Source organism: Xenopus laevis, chromosome 6L (genome assembly GCF_017654675.1).
Source record: "Xenopus laevis strain J_2021 chromosome 6L, Xenopus_laevis_v10.1, whole genome shotgun sequence".
Lineage (NCBI taxonomy): Eukaryota > Metazoa > Chordata > Amphibia > Anura > Pipidae > Xenopus > Xenopus laevis.
In genome coordinates, this window is record NC_054381.1 from 102690653 (window position 1) to 102703852 (window position 13200).

At 37.4% G+C, this 13200-nt stretch overlaps 1 protein-coding gene across 2 annotated transcripts in view; it reads left to right on the forward strand.

The window, feature by feature from the left end:
- slc66a2.1.L (solute carrier family 66 member 2, gene 1 L homeolog) overlaps positions 1–13200 on the forward strand; it is an 82790-nt gene that overhangs the window by 12841 nt on the left and 56749 nt on the right. Inside the window, exon 4 of one of the 2 annotated variants that reach the window (XM_041565396.1) lies at positions 8934–8987. Coding sequence (XP_041421330.1) covers positions 8934–8987 — 54 coding nt within the window. 2 annotated transcript variants of the gene reach the window in all.

The window sequence follows — 13200 nt, forward strand, 5'->3', positions numbered from 1 at the left end:
CTATGTGTGACGGTTTTTCTAATATTGAAGTGTAAAGTGTAATTTCTCTCCTTCTGAAGCAGCTCTGGGAGGGGGGGTCGCCGATCCTGTAAACTGTTCTAAATGGATACATTTAGTTGATACATTTCTTATCTTTGTCCCTGCTGGTACAATCCTTATAGAGGGATGTCGACCATTTAAAATACAATACATCACACTTAGTCTTAACCAATGAGTGAAAGGCTCAATACAAAAGTGGCAAACCAATAAGAAAACAATTACTAACCAATGAACATAGATCATATAGTGGTTTACCCTATAGGGTAAAGAAAAAGTACCAAAAAAAAATATAATATACTAAACTTATAGGAAAATAATATAAAAAAGAAAAAAATATATAAAGAAGATTTATGAAGGAGATATATAGGAGAAAATTGACGAAATGCATATTCCACCTGAATTACAGCATCAGAGGGAATATGCACTTTTTATCATAGATATACATATATAATAACTATCAGTATACTGAAAGCATGTTACTTAGTATTCACTATTTAAACCGTCTGGTATTCTCGTGTGCAGAAAGAAAATCCATTTTGTCTCTAGTTGCAAAAGTTTAGAGATTGGGTCCCCACCCCTTAAACTCTTCTTTAATTTATCAATGCCTGTGGCCCTTAATTTATGAATACCATTTCCATCACACTGATTGAAATGTTTTGCCACATTGGAATGAGGGTTTTTGTTTTTTATGTCTCCCTAATAGTTTTTTTTTTTAGGTTTCTAGTGGTTTGGCCCACATATTGAATGTGGCATTTCGTACATTCCAAAAGATACACCACTAATGAAGTGTTACAGTTAATGAAGTGGTTTGGTAGTGTATCTCCTGTGTGTAGAAGAAGACACAAAGTATTTTGTTTTTTTATATGGAATACTTAATCTGCAAACCTATTGTCCAGAAATCTTGGAATTACAGGAGGATGTCCCATAGAGTTAATTTTAAGAAAATAATTCTAATCCTAATCATTTCCTTTTTTCTGTAACAATAAAACAGGACCATGTACTTGATGGTAACTAAGCTGCCCAAATCCATATTGGTGGCAAAACAATTCTGTTGTGTTTATATAATGTTTAAATGATTCTTAGCAGATGTAAGTTATGGACAGCCTATACTTGTATGTTATATATCTGCATATCGAACAAAAAGTGATCCCTTATTGAGTAAAATTACCCTGCGGTAGAAGCTGAGGTCTGACCTAGGTCAGTGCCAGTTAATAATTGAAAAAATGAAGAAAAAGTACCCCACTAGCTTCAAACTCGCTCAGCAGTCTCTAGTGGTTTAAACCTACCTAATTAAAATAGTCACTGATGTGTGCAAATTTGCTAATAACTTAATGTAGATACCAAAGTGCTTGTGCTAAGATTAAATCAATTGAAATTCATTGATTATAATTTAATTAAATATTAGTAATACATTTCATTCGGTTCTATATAAAAGTTTCAGAAAAACATTGGTACATATACCCTTAATTGTGACCAATTCTATTTTGCAACAGTGTATCTCTTTTTTGAGGGTTAATAATCTCCCCCTTCCCAATCACTTAAAGTTAAAGTGCAAGTGCTTAACAGTTAATGGATAATAATGATTTCATCCAGATTAACCAAATTCATAATATTGAAAGTGCTCATTAGTGCTTAGAATCGATTAAAGTTAAAAAGTTAATTGATTAGAGACCGCAATAAATAGGATAATTATTAAAAAACACACAATTGCTCAGGTTCAGAAATAAGTTGGAAAATGGAAAAAGAAGGAGGTGGAGTTGTCCCAAATCTACTACCTAATTTGTTTCTATCCCTGGGACACCACAAAGTCAAAGAAGGCAGAGTACCCGGGACTGTGGTCTCAAATTTACTCTAGTCCTAGACTCAAAGAAAACTATATAGGCCTAAAAAACCACAAATCCACGGGCTCTTGTGAGCTTTAGTATCAGATAGATAAGCGAGTGGCGTTCCGAGTCCTTTTTAACTCAAAACCTTTTATACCTCAGTCGATTGGGTTTTCAAAGTAGTGGAGGGGGTGGGGAGGTTCCAAACCTCAACCAGTGCTCGGTTCTCTGCTTATCTATCTGATACTAAAGCTCACAAGAGCCCGTGGATTTGTGTTTTTTTAGGCCTATATAGTTTTCTTTGAGTCTAGGACTAGAGTAAATTTGTCCCCGGTACTCTGCCTTCTTTGACTTTGTGGTGTCCCAGGGATAGAAACAAATTAGGTAGTAGATTTGGGACAACTCCACCTCCTTCTTTTTCCATTTTCCAACTTATTTCTGAACCTGAGCAATTGTGTGTTTTTTAATAATTATCCTATTTATTGCGGTCTCTAATCAATTAACTTTTTAACTTTAATCGATTCTAAGCACTAATGAGCACTTTCAATATTATGAATTTGGTTAATCTGGATGAAATCATTATTATCCATTAACTGTTAAGCACTTGCACTTTAACTTTAAGTGATTGGGAAGGGGGAGATTATTAACCCTCAAAAAAGAGATACACTGTTGCAAAATAGAATTGGTCACAATTAAGGGTATATGTACCAATGTTTTTCTGAAACTTTTATATAGAACCGAATGAAATGTATTACTAATATTTAATTAAATTATAATCAATGAATTTCAATTGATTTAATCTTAGCACAAGCACTTTGGTATCTACATTAAGTTATTAGCAAATTTGCACACATCAGTGACTATTTTAATTAGGTAGGTTTAAACCACTAGAGACTGCTGCGCGAGTTTGAAGCTAGTGGGGTACTTTTTCTTCATTTTTTCCTATATCTGCATATGTCACAAAGGAAAATTCTAAATACACGCCACAGTCTTGCTGACTAAAACAATTGGTCTGCTTTTTCTGTGAATGTGCTGTTTCAATAGTTATTCTTATTGAAATATCAATGCCTACATCACAAATCAAACTTTAGCACAATTCAGTTGGAGCTGTGTGGAAAATAATTCCAGTGGACAAAAGCAGTAATAGTGCTGCTTTTTTTCACAAACTTTATCTGCAATGACAGTTGATTAAACTATGTTCCTGAAATGGGCAACTCCTTTAAAATTAGGCGTTAAAGCTGTACAAGATGCAACTATAATATTTTCATACTTCTACTGTGATTAAATCAATCCATTCATTTGGAGAAAGGAATTAACATTGATGTTGCTATGAAGCTAAAAATTATTTTGCATTGGAATGACAATATGCAAAAATGTACCTATTTTTGACCTATTTTTACCTGTAATCCAGTTAAAAATTTGATTGAAGTTCAATTCTGAAATGTTATGTTGACACATTGTGAAGGTGAATTGCATGTGTTGTATTCCTGGAAACTGCAGAAGAGGTCACAACTAAGTGCCTGCCATAAATTGGTTTATCAGCGCTTACTGCCCATGTTGTTTGTTGTTGCCCTCAGAGATTTGTGAAAGAAGTCTATTTGCTTGCATAGTAATGCATAAAAGCCCAACCTGAAGGTCAGCTAGGGTGATATTTGAGGTAAATCTGCTTTTGCTGTCCTATATTTGAATTATGTCAGGATTACTGATGCATCAGTGTTTTCATATATCTGTAACGTTTTATGTGCTGAGGGGGCCTGGATCATGGGATGGACCTCCAAGAAAGCTTAAGAGGGATGCTACATTAATACAGCAAATATCTGAAATTGGGAAAAGCTTTGGATACTACCAAATATCATACCTTGCATTACTCAGCTATCCCACTTTCCATGCTTATGAGCAGGAACCTGATAAACAGTGTTGGACTGGGATGCCAGGGGCCCACCAGAAAACCTTAGGCTGAGGGCCCACTTTTCAAACTATTATACCTCCTCTCCTCATTCAACCTCTTTATTACCCTAGTCTCTTTTCTCTACATACCAGGTTGGACTGGGAGTCAAAATAGGCCCTGCCATTCCAAGTACACAGAGGCCCAAATAGTCTACCACCAGCCCACTAAATAGTAACTGTCTATCATGGGACCTTACAGCAACCCCTCTGGCATTTGCCAGAACCCACAGATTGCCAGTCCAGGCCTGCTACATACTATACTCTATTTTTCCATTATTAAGCATATTTGTGCCCATAAAGAAATAGGAAATGACCATGAAATAGACCAAATGGTTAGAAGCAAGAGGCCCACTGACACCTGGGCCCACCGGGAGTTTTCCTGGTATCCCTGTGGGCCAGTCCGACACTGCTGATCATTTTGTTTCAAAAATATATTTATTTTCTTAGCTAATTTATAACGTATGCTCTTTACCATGAAACAATACTGTTATACATGTGGAGCAACATTGCAGTGTGGAAAAATTACAGTGCATTATCAGTGTAATTGACTCCTTTTACTGGGGTTGCCGAAATATTAGGCATCCCGCACTTTTTTGACAAGGCCCTGGTCTGGCTCACGTTTGCTGAAAACTGCACTGACACAGGGTGCTACTGTGCCGCATCTTCATGGATCCTCTCTGCAGCCCATTCTGGATACACACATGCAGTATTGTGAAAAGCTGAACAAAAAAATAGCTATTATTTTTCTGCTCATGAGTCTCATCCAGAGCCATAATTAGTATCCAAAAGTGTGGTTCTCCTACAGAAGAACAGCGAACAGGAGCACCAGCCTAGGGTATCAGACAAGTGATTGTAATCACTGATTTTACCCTTTTTCTTTAGGGCAGAAACACACATGGAGATTCGGAGAGATTTAGTCTCCCAGCAGGATACTGCCCGCCTGACAAGGAAACTTCGGGCTACTTCTGAAACAAAGCTCTCCGAGTGCCATCCCAACGTCGATTTAGACAGGCGACTAATCTCCCCAAATCTCCACTTGTGTCTCTGCCCTTAAGGCCATTTAGGTAGGAGGAGATTTTTTATCATAATTTAATTAAAGGGGTTGTTCAACTTTCAAACACCTTTTTTCAGTTTAATTGTTTTCAGATTGTTTACCAGAAATAAAGACTTTTTTCAATTACTTTCCATCTTTTATTTTTTAAAGTTTTCCAAAATCTAAGTTTGAATTTTAATGTCCCTGTCTCTGGTATTTGAGTCTGGCAGCTCAGTAATTTAGGTGCAGACTCTAAACTGTTATAATTTTACAACATTTAGTTGATGACAATTTACACTTCACAATATTAGAAAAACAGTCACACATAGAAAGTAATTGGAAAAAGTCTTTATTTCTGGGGAACAATCTGAAACCAGCTGAACTGAAAAGTGTTGGAAGGCAAACAACCCTTTTAAATATAACTAATCATAATTTGGTATTCTTTCACTTCAGGTAGGACATATAGCCCTAAGTGGATACTTATTCTAAATCTAGCTTTACTTGTATTTGGCTATATTTATTCAGTGCTTACCTGTACCCACCCGTGGTGTTTTTCCATATTTTCAGCTCTGCTGTCAGTTGTCCGTATTTCTGTTGCTTATTGCCTCCTGCTGCCATTTTGTTCTTCTACATTCTTTTCCCCTTATTCTACAATTTCTTTAATGGCAACCGGAAGCGCTCTGTGCTGTCTTTTGAACTATACTCTTTTACTTTCCAAATAACATGCTGAGAAACACAGGGGCTGGCACATAGCACACTGGGAGAAATGACAGTGGGAGAGAAAAGTATATTAAGCCTACAAAATTAAGCAGTAAGTTAACTTCTGTAATATGCAGTGCACCACTGTTTAAATAAGATGAAATTCTGCAGGGGACAGGGACTGTAGTTGGTTGAGTTTTGCATGAATCCCCAGATATCCTGTTCTGATGAACAGAAAGTGCACAGTGTTTGGGGTCACATCTTATTCCTGGTGCAGAAGGATAGATAAAAGCAACCTGAAATTAAATTTTTATTTTTTTAAAGGCCAAGGTTTATTAAGTTGTATACTTTGTTCTATTTTTTCATTTTGTCAGCCCAGTATCTGTACAGGCATGAAGATTTGTTTAGCTGACTGTGTTGTCTTCATATTTTAAATAATTAGTTTCTTTAAAAAAATTGAAAAGCAGGGACTTTGGCACCTTCTGGAGATACCTGTATACTATATATATTTTTCTACCTGCTAGCATTTCTTTGTTGTGCCTTACTCACAATAGCTATTTCTTTTTAATTTGAGCTCACTTCCATGTTTCTGAGCATGTTGGAGCTAGTGATAGAAATTGCACTGTCACCATAAATCTCTACTACTAACGTTGCTGAACATACACAACATCCCTACTTCTTCTCACCCACAGTTTGGTTTCAGTTTTATTTCAATTACGGTAATGTGTGTAACAAATTGCTTTGTTAAGACAAAAGACATAATCAAGTAAAAAAATAATAATATGTCGTCTATCTATCTGTCATCTATCAATTTACCTATCTATCTTTCTTATTGTTTTTATAGAAGTATTCAAACTTTACCGGTTTTTTTACTGAGTACCAAATCCTACATGCATATTTTTTTCTCAAACCACTAAAGATTTACATTTTTATATATTAAAGGAGAAGGAAAGCTACCAAGGCAGTTTATTGCCAATAGATTAGCCACAATAGTGCAAGATAGAATGCTATATTTATTCTGTAGAATGCTTTATCATACCTAAGTAAACAGCTCTAGAAGCTCTCTCTGTTTGTTTAGGATAGCAGCTGCCATATTAGCTTGGTGTGACATAACTGCTTGCTCATAACTCTGGGCTCAAATTACAACAGGAAGGGTAGAAGGGAGAGAGAGGAGCAAACTGAGCATGCTGAGCATGCTCAAGCCTCCTGTGCCTTAGAGATGAAAGAAGGAAGTCTGATACAGAAGCCCATGTGTACACAATAGAAGGAAATGAATGTGTTCCTTTTGACAGAGCACTCATAGCAGCATTACTTACTAGTGTGTATTTTTATAGACCTTTCTGATAAAGATTACTTTGTTTTAACCTTTCCCTTTAATATATTTTAAATATATTCATTTTTTAGCTCAAGGCCTGGATGTTTGTACAGCTAAAAAAAAGTGTCATGGCGCTGTTGTAACAGAATTCATTCATATTAACAGTACATGTATCCTTTAATATCTTGGAATTAAAAAAAAATAATGAATGTACATTGCAAAAGTGCTTAGAATAGCACACTCATCAATTTTACATTCACTTATTTTATAGGTTTACTTATCCTTTTAAGGGTGAAATGCCACAGTCTGTCACATACAATATTTCAATGACACAAGGAACTGCTACATAATATTCAAGTGCAGGAAAAGTTATTATTTTGGGATGCTTGTTTATGTAGATGTGTTTGAATGGATCCCATTATTTATACAGTGTGTCCAGAAAAATAATGTAATTTTAGTGGGTGAAATCAGTTTATTTCAAATCTATAGACTATAGTCTATAGACTGACAGATGAAATAGGCGACTCACAGCTTTTAGAAACACAGATAAGAATGATTTGGATTGGGATTCCATTGACACTAAAGTAACCTTGTTTTCTTTGTCAATAAAATTGAGCGGGCATTTCAGTCAAAAGGTCCTTACTAATGAAACCTGGCTCCACTAAATACACGTCAGTATTCTCCCGTGAAAGAAATAATGTAATTTCCTGACCAGTAAATCCCCACCTTGGAGAACACATACAACTTTAATCCCTGAACCAACAAAACACTATTTAGTCTTCTCACTTCACTTCTTATAAAATGTTTCCATTGCCGCTTTCCCCGTTTTTACTGAATTGTGGAAAGTTATTAGTTTTGCCAAATGCAGAGGAAAGAAATAATTTTAGCAAAATATTAGGGGTAATGCTGCTTTGTTTCTTTAATCCGTGACCCAGCAAAACCCTATTAAGTCTCCTCTCTTAACTTCTTATAAAATATTTGCATTTCCACTTTTCCCATTTTTACTGAGGCACCGCCACACCTGCTTGACTTCTCAAATCCCAGAATATTACTTTGAAGAGCCGTTTCAGCCAAACTGTGATCCTTTATTTGATAAGTTGCACAATAAATACCAACAAAAAATACCTACAAAAATGTTTTTGAATTTGCAGTTTGATACATAGGCTTAAATTGTAACTTTAAGGCCCATTGCATAGGAAGAAACATGGTGGACAAAACATTTTTTTTCAGTAGCAGTTACCCATTTACTTAAATGGGAAATACCTTGACCATGGCATTTGTAGGCTATTAATAGCCCTTCTGCTTCCATCTTATGCAAAAATCAATGTGGGACCAGGCTAAGTAGGTTTAGGTAAGGTATATTATAGCCAGTCGATTTCCTTTTATTGCACCCTCTTGATCCTTACATAAAAGGTCAATTTTATCACTCTTATGGCCATAGTAACAAAGTGGAATTAGATAAGATGTTTGCATTGTATAAATTCTTGTGGTGAAAGACCAGTGGAATTGCAGCTGATAATAAGCACTACAGCTTCTTTGGCTAGCTATGTGTCCATAAAAGATACTGTTGAATAACAGGTGTTATAAAAGAGACAATGCTCTAGGTATGTGACAGTAAGTTTTATATTATTTCAGCTTGGCCAGTAAAGTATATTTTATAATTTGTTATGCCTGATAGATTCTCTAGTTTTGTGTATCTTTTCTAAACAAAGCAAATAAATGACCTCATGTTCATAAGCTTAATTTAAATGTCTGCTTAATATCCTCTGAAAAGCTGGTACTGTCACCTTGGCATAACTACCCTCTCATCAAACCACACTAATTACTGCTAATAATTATCTTCTGCAATAGCTGTTTCTCTACTATGCAACACGTAATGGATGTGAGCCTCTCTGTAAATGTAATGCACGGTTGGAATTTCTACTTCATAGCACTGGGATGTCAACCATCATTTGAATTTGGCTCTTCTAGGAAAGGAAGTTGTGCACACAGTATTTAGGAAATAGTATCTCTAAAATGCATATGTTTTATATGAACCTTCTGTTTTCTTCTTCTTTTCTTGTTAATATTTTTGTAGCCTCAGATAGTAAGGATGAAGAACTCAAAACTCATCCCAAGAGATGCTTTCTGGGTATGTACCCTTCCCACTCACATTGCATGAGGTCTGTGTCCATCTTGTGCCCCAGTGTGCCCTACACCTTTATGTGCTTTGCTTTCTTTCTTTTTCCACCACAACCCTAAAACACCATTAAGATTGGAACTGATTTCTTTGCATGTGGGATTGTGTGTGCATAAAGCAAATTCAACACTAAATGAAATTTCTAATGTGACAATATTTATTAGATCATTCTAGAATGAACAAGGGGACCTATTGTGTTATTTGGAAACTTTATATTTTTTTCTCAAACAAATGTGTGGACTTTTTTTAAACAACATCCTAGTATGGTCTAATACATGATTTTATAAGCTTTCATTATTGATTGTGCCTAAATAGTGCTGGACTGCTCTATTCTTACTCAAACATGTTATCATGGGTTTAACATGTTCATCAACATTAGGGCTAAATTATTAAACAATACTGCTTAAAGGACCAGTACAAAAAACACCAAGACATATTTAACTTTAAAATTGCAAAGCCTTTATTAAGAAATAACTTACCGAAACTCTGCTTCTGCTCCTCTTCAGAAAATATGACAGGACGATGATCCATCGTGCAGCATTGGATTTCTCCTCCCTGGCTATCGCCCATATTCTACTGACAGCATGTGAAGGAGCGTGGGCAAGCAACAAGGGACACTAAGCCGCCCGAGGCAAGGTGACACCAACTAGCCATTGGTTGGGCCATTCCAAGCAGCAGCACATGAGCAAGTGAACCAGGTGCCCAACAGCAGCAGTAGTGCTGGCATCGCAGGAGGATGTAGCGGCACCAGTTCGGCCTCGGCTCCTCCCTGCAGGCTGCACGTTCTCCCGTGTCTTCTTGTCCCGTGCCTTCTGTCGGCAGTGTCTGGAGGGGCGCCGGAGCCCCGGGGATTCTCTCCAGCTGCGGTGCCTGGTCCTCCCTAAGCCAGCAGGCCCATCACTAGTGCACCATTCAGGCTTTCTGAGGCTGCACCACCGCCGGCAATGCGTGGATTGTAAAAATGCATAGAGCCATGTGAAATGTTTTTGCTAACGAGAACTTACTAGCAAGTACTCTTTAGAGCAGTAAGAGATTGAGGCCCAGAATGAATGACTCAATAAGAGCTGTTGCTTTGATTGACTGCGAGTCGCAGCAGTAGTGCAGGGTGTTTGTAGCGGCGCTGGTAGAGACCTGCAATGAGAGCCAGTGAATTTGATGATTTCATATGCCCCGAGCTGGCAGCAGTGCCGCCTCAGAAAGCCTGAATGGTGCACTAGTGATGGGCCTGCTGGCTTAGGGAGGACCGGGCACCACAGCTGGAGAGAATCCCCGGGGCTCCGGCGCCCCTCCAGACACTGTCGACAAAAGGCATGGGACAAGAAGACACGGGAGAACGTGCAGCCTGCAGGGGGGAGCCGAGGCTGAAACGGTCCCTCTACCTCCTCCTGCACTGCCGGTGCTATTGCTGCTGTTGGACACCTGGTTCACTTGCTCCTGTGCTGCTGCTGCTTGGAGTGGCCCGACCAATGGCTAGTTGGTGTCACCGTGCCTCGGACGGCTTAGTGTCCCTTGTTGCTTGCCCACGCTCCTTCACATGCTGTCAGTAGAATATGGGCGATAGCCAGGGAGGAGAAATCCAGCGATGCATGATGGATCGTCGCCCTGTCACCTTTTCTGAAGAAGAGCAGAAGCGGAGTTTCAGTAAACTATGTTAAATATGTCTTGGTGGTTTTTTTTCCATTATATACAAACTAATTTTTTTTTTTTTAAAAAAAAAAATCATGTTACTGGTCCTTTAATAAAATTTCTCTCTAGTGATTATGCTGCCTGATCTGCATAAACCTGGTTCCCTGTTCTTTGTTCCTAAAATCATTACTGAAGGCATTTAATACATTTAAAAACAATTGTCCAGCAGCAAACACCTCACCTAATCACTTGTCTTTTATATGATTTATAACTTTGTTAACAGCAAGCTAAAACTTTTACAGTAATCTTCCTTTATATATTATTCAGCAGCCACATGATGTAGCTCTGATAGGAATGGTTCTTATTTATGAATCTCCTGGTATCTGTAATTAACTTTGGGCCATGTTCTTCGAGAGCTTGGTAGTACAAAAGGACGTTTTATCGGTAGACTTATGGTGCCTTTAAAAAAGAATGTGTTATGCATATTGTTTTAATTAAAAAGAAAAGGTTTCTCTGCATAATGTAATTATATTTTATACTGTAAGCATGCAAACGATTTCCTAACAACCTCAGGAGAGGCACTATTAATTTATTATACCTGAGCAGGCAGCACTTAGGAGAGAAGTTTAGCATTCAGAAGGGAATCATTTTAAAGAAAAACAATATAAAAGGAATACATAATCCATTTGTATAGGGCTTACCATGCAAAGTAGAGTTTCTTTTATCATTACAAAAAGTAAATTGCATGTCATCTTGTAAATGATAAGACTCCAGGCATAAACTGTAATTGTAGAGCAGAATTTCATATCACTAACATAAGTGAATGTATTACTTGCTTGAAGCAAGGGAATGTTCCCCCTAAAAGTAAGGCATTTGCATCACAACAAAGTGATATATTACTCAATTAAGAGAGAATCCCCTTAATGAACCTCTCTGTATTAATTTGTGATAAATGTAGGAAATTAATAATCATAGTCATCTCAAGAGGACTATTAAGAAATAACAAAAAAATTGCAAATTTGCAAGGAAAAGTTACATCAAATGACAGACTATATTTTATGTTAATAATGCTAACTTGTGTTACTTTCTCTGCTAACTTAGTGTTGCCTTTCTACGGGTGTTTAGCTGGTGCACACTTACAATGAAATGCTGCTCCAACTACAGGAATTAAACACTGTTCATCTACTGAAAAAGTGTAGGATATAAGAATGTCTCTAAAAACCTGTATAAATATGCTTTCTAGTAATCCATACTCTGCTCTTTGGAGCCAGAATCCACTTTAGAGTAGTGATTTAGAGTAGTGATTCCCAAACTATGAGTCAGATCTTCTCCTTGGGAGCACCAAGTGATGGGAAGAGGGGCTTAATCTGAAGCTCACATTGACTGGAAACGTTATAATTGTTCGTTATGTCGTTTTTTTTGCACTTTGCTTACTGTGTGCAGCATTGTGCAAATAGCTGAAGGCCTTTCGCCCCAAAACAGAGTGAAGATAACTGCAGACTGTGCTCTGAATCTAACGCAGCCTGCACCCCTACCCACCCCTATCTTGTGCATCATTCTGAGGCACCAGGTAGGAGTGGCAGAATAGTGGTAAGGACCATCCCGTGATGATGATGCCCATCATAATGCTGCCCTCCTTACTGAGTGCATGATTTTTTTAATCCAGTGGGCAGTACAGGGCGCAGCATGCTGGGGGCACTACTGCCTTCCTAAATTGTCTCTAAGGGCTGCATTTTTGCTTAAATTAAGTCTTAAAAGTTAATTTACTGGTGAACTACCCAGTTACTAAATAGAAATGTAATTTAAAAAATACATACAATTTTTTAAGATCTATTCTTAATTAAGTAGCTGATCTACAGGCCTGGACACTCTTTGAATTGGGTATCACATGAAACACTTTACATAAAACACTGTTTGTTACTGATCTGATTGGCTAAATCAGATGTTATGTTATCAGCCACCTGCATGATGGACATGCTATTGAATACAGAAAGGTTGCTTTTGCATAAAGGTCTGTCAACCCCAGATGGATTGCTGGGGGATGCATTGGTTGCCCTTGTTTTCTTCATTGGTCAGAATTTCCCATTTGGATTGGCCTTACACTTTGTGACATAATTTACTGCAGTCAGCATCACCATCACGCAGTACCTGTGTATCTGCAAAAGTTCCACTTTACAAGTACAGTAGAACCCCCATTTTACGTTTTTCATGGGACCAGGAAATAATTGTGTAAAATCCGGGAAAATGTAAAATCAGAGAAACGTGTTAAAGTAACTTTTTCTTCAAGTACTGAAAATCTATTGGCACAGGAGTCTGTTTTACTTTGAGATACAATAAAAAGTTTTAAGTTGCAAGTTGTGTTAATAACGAGGGTTAAGCATTGCAGCGTTAATGTCACATTATGGGGCAGACTAATTGGAATTGACCATTTACAGGCAGAACCATGGCAAAATAAACATTTGATAAGTATTTTATAACCTTTTTCTTTCACAAATAACATTCATAGAGGAAAAAAGCAGTTTTGGGTACATCGGGACAA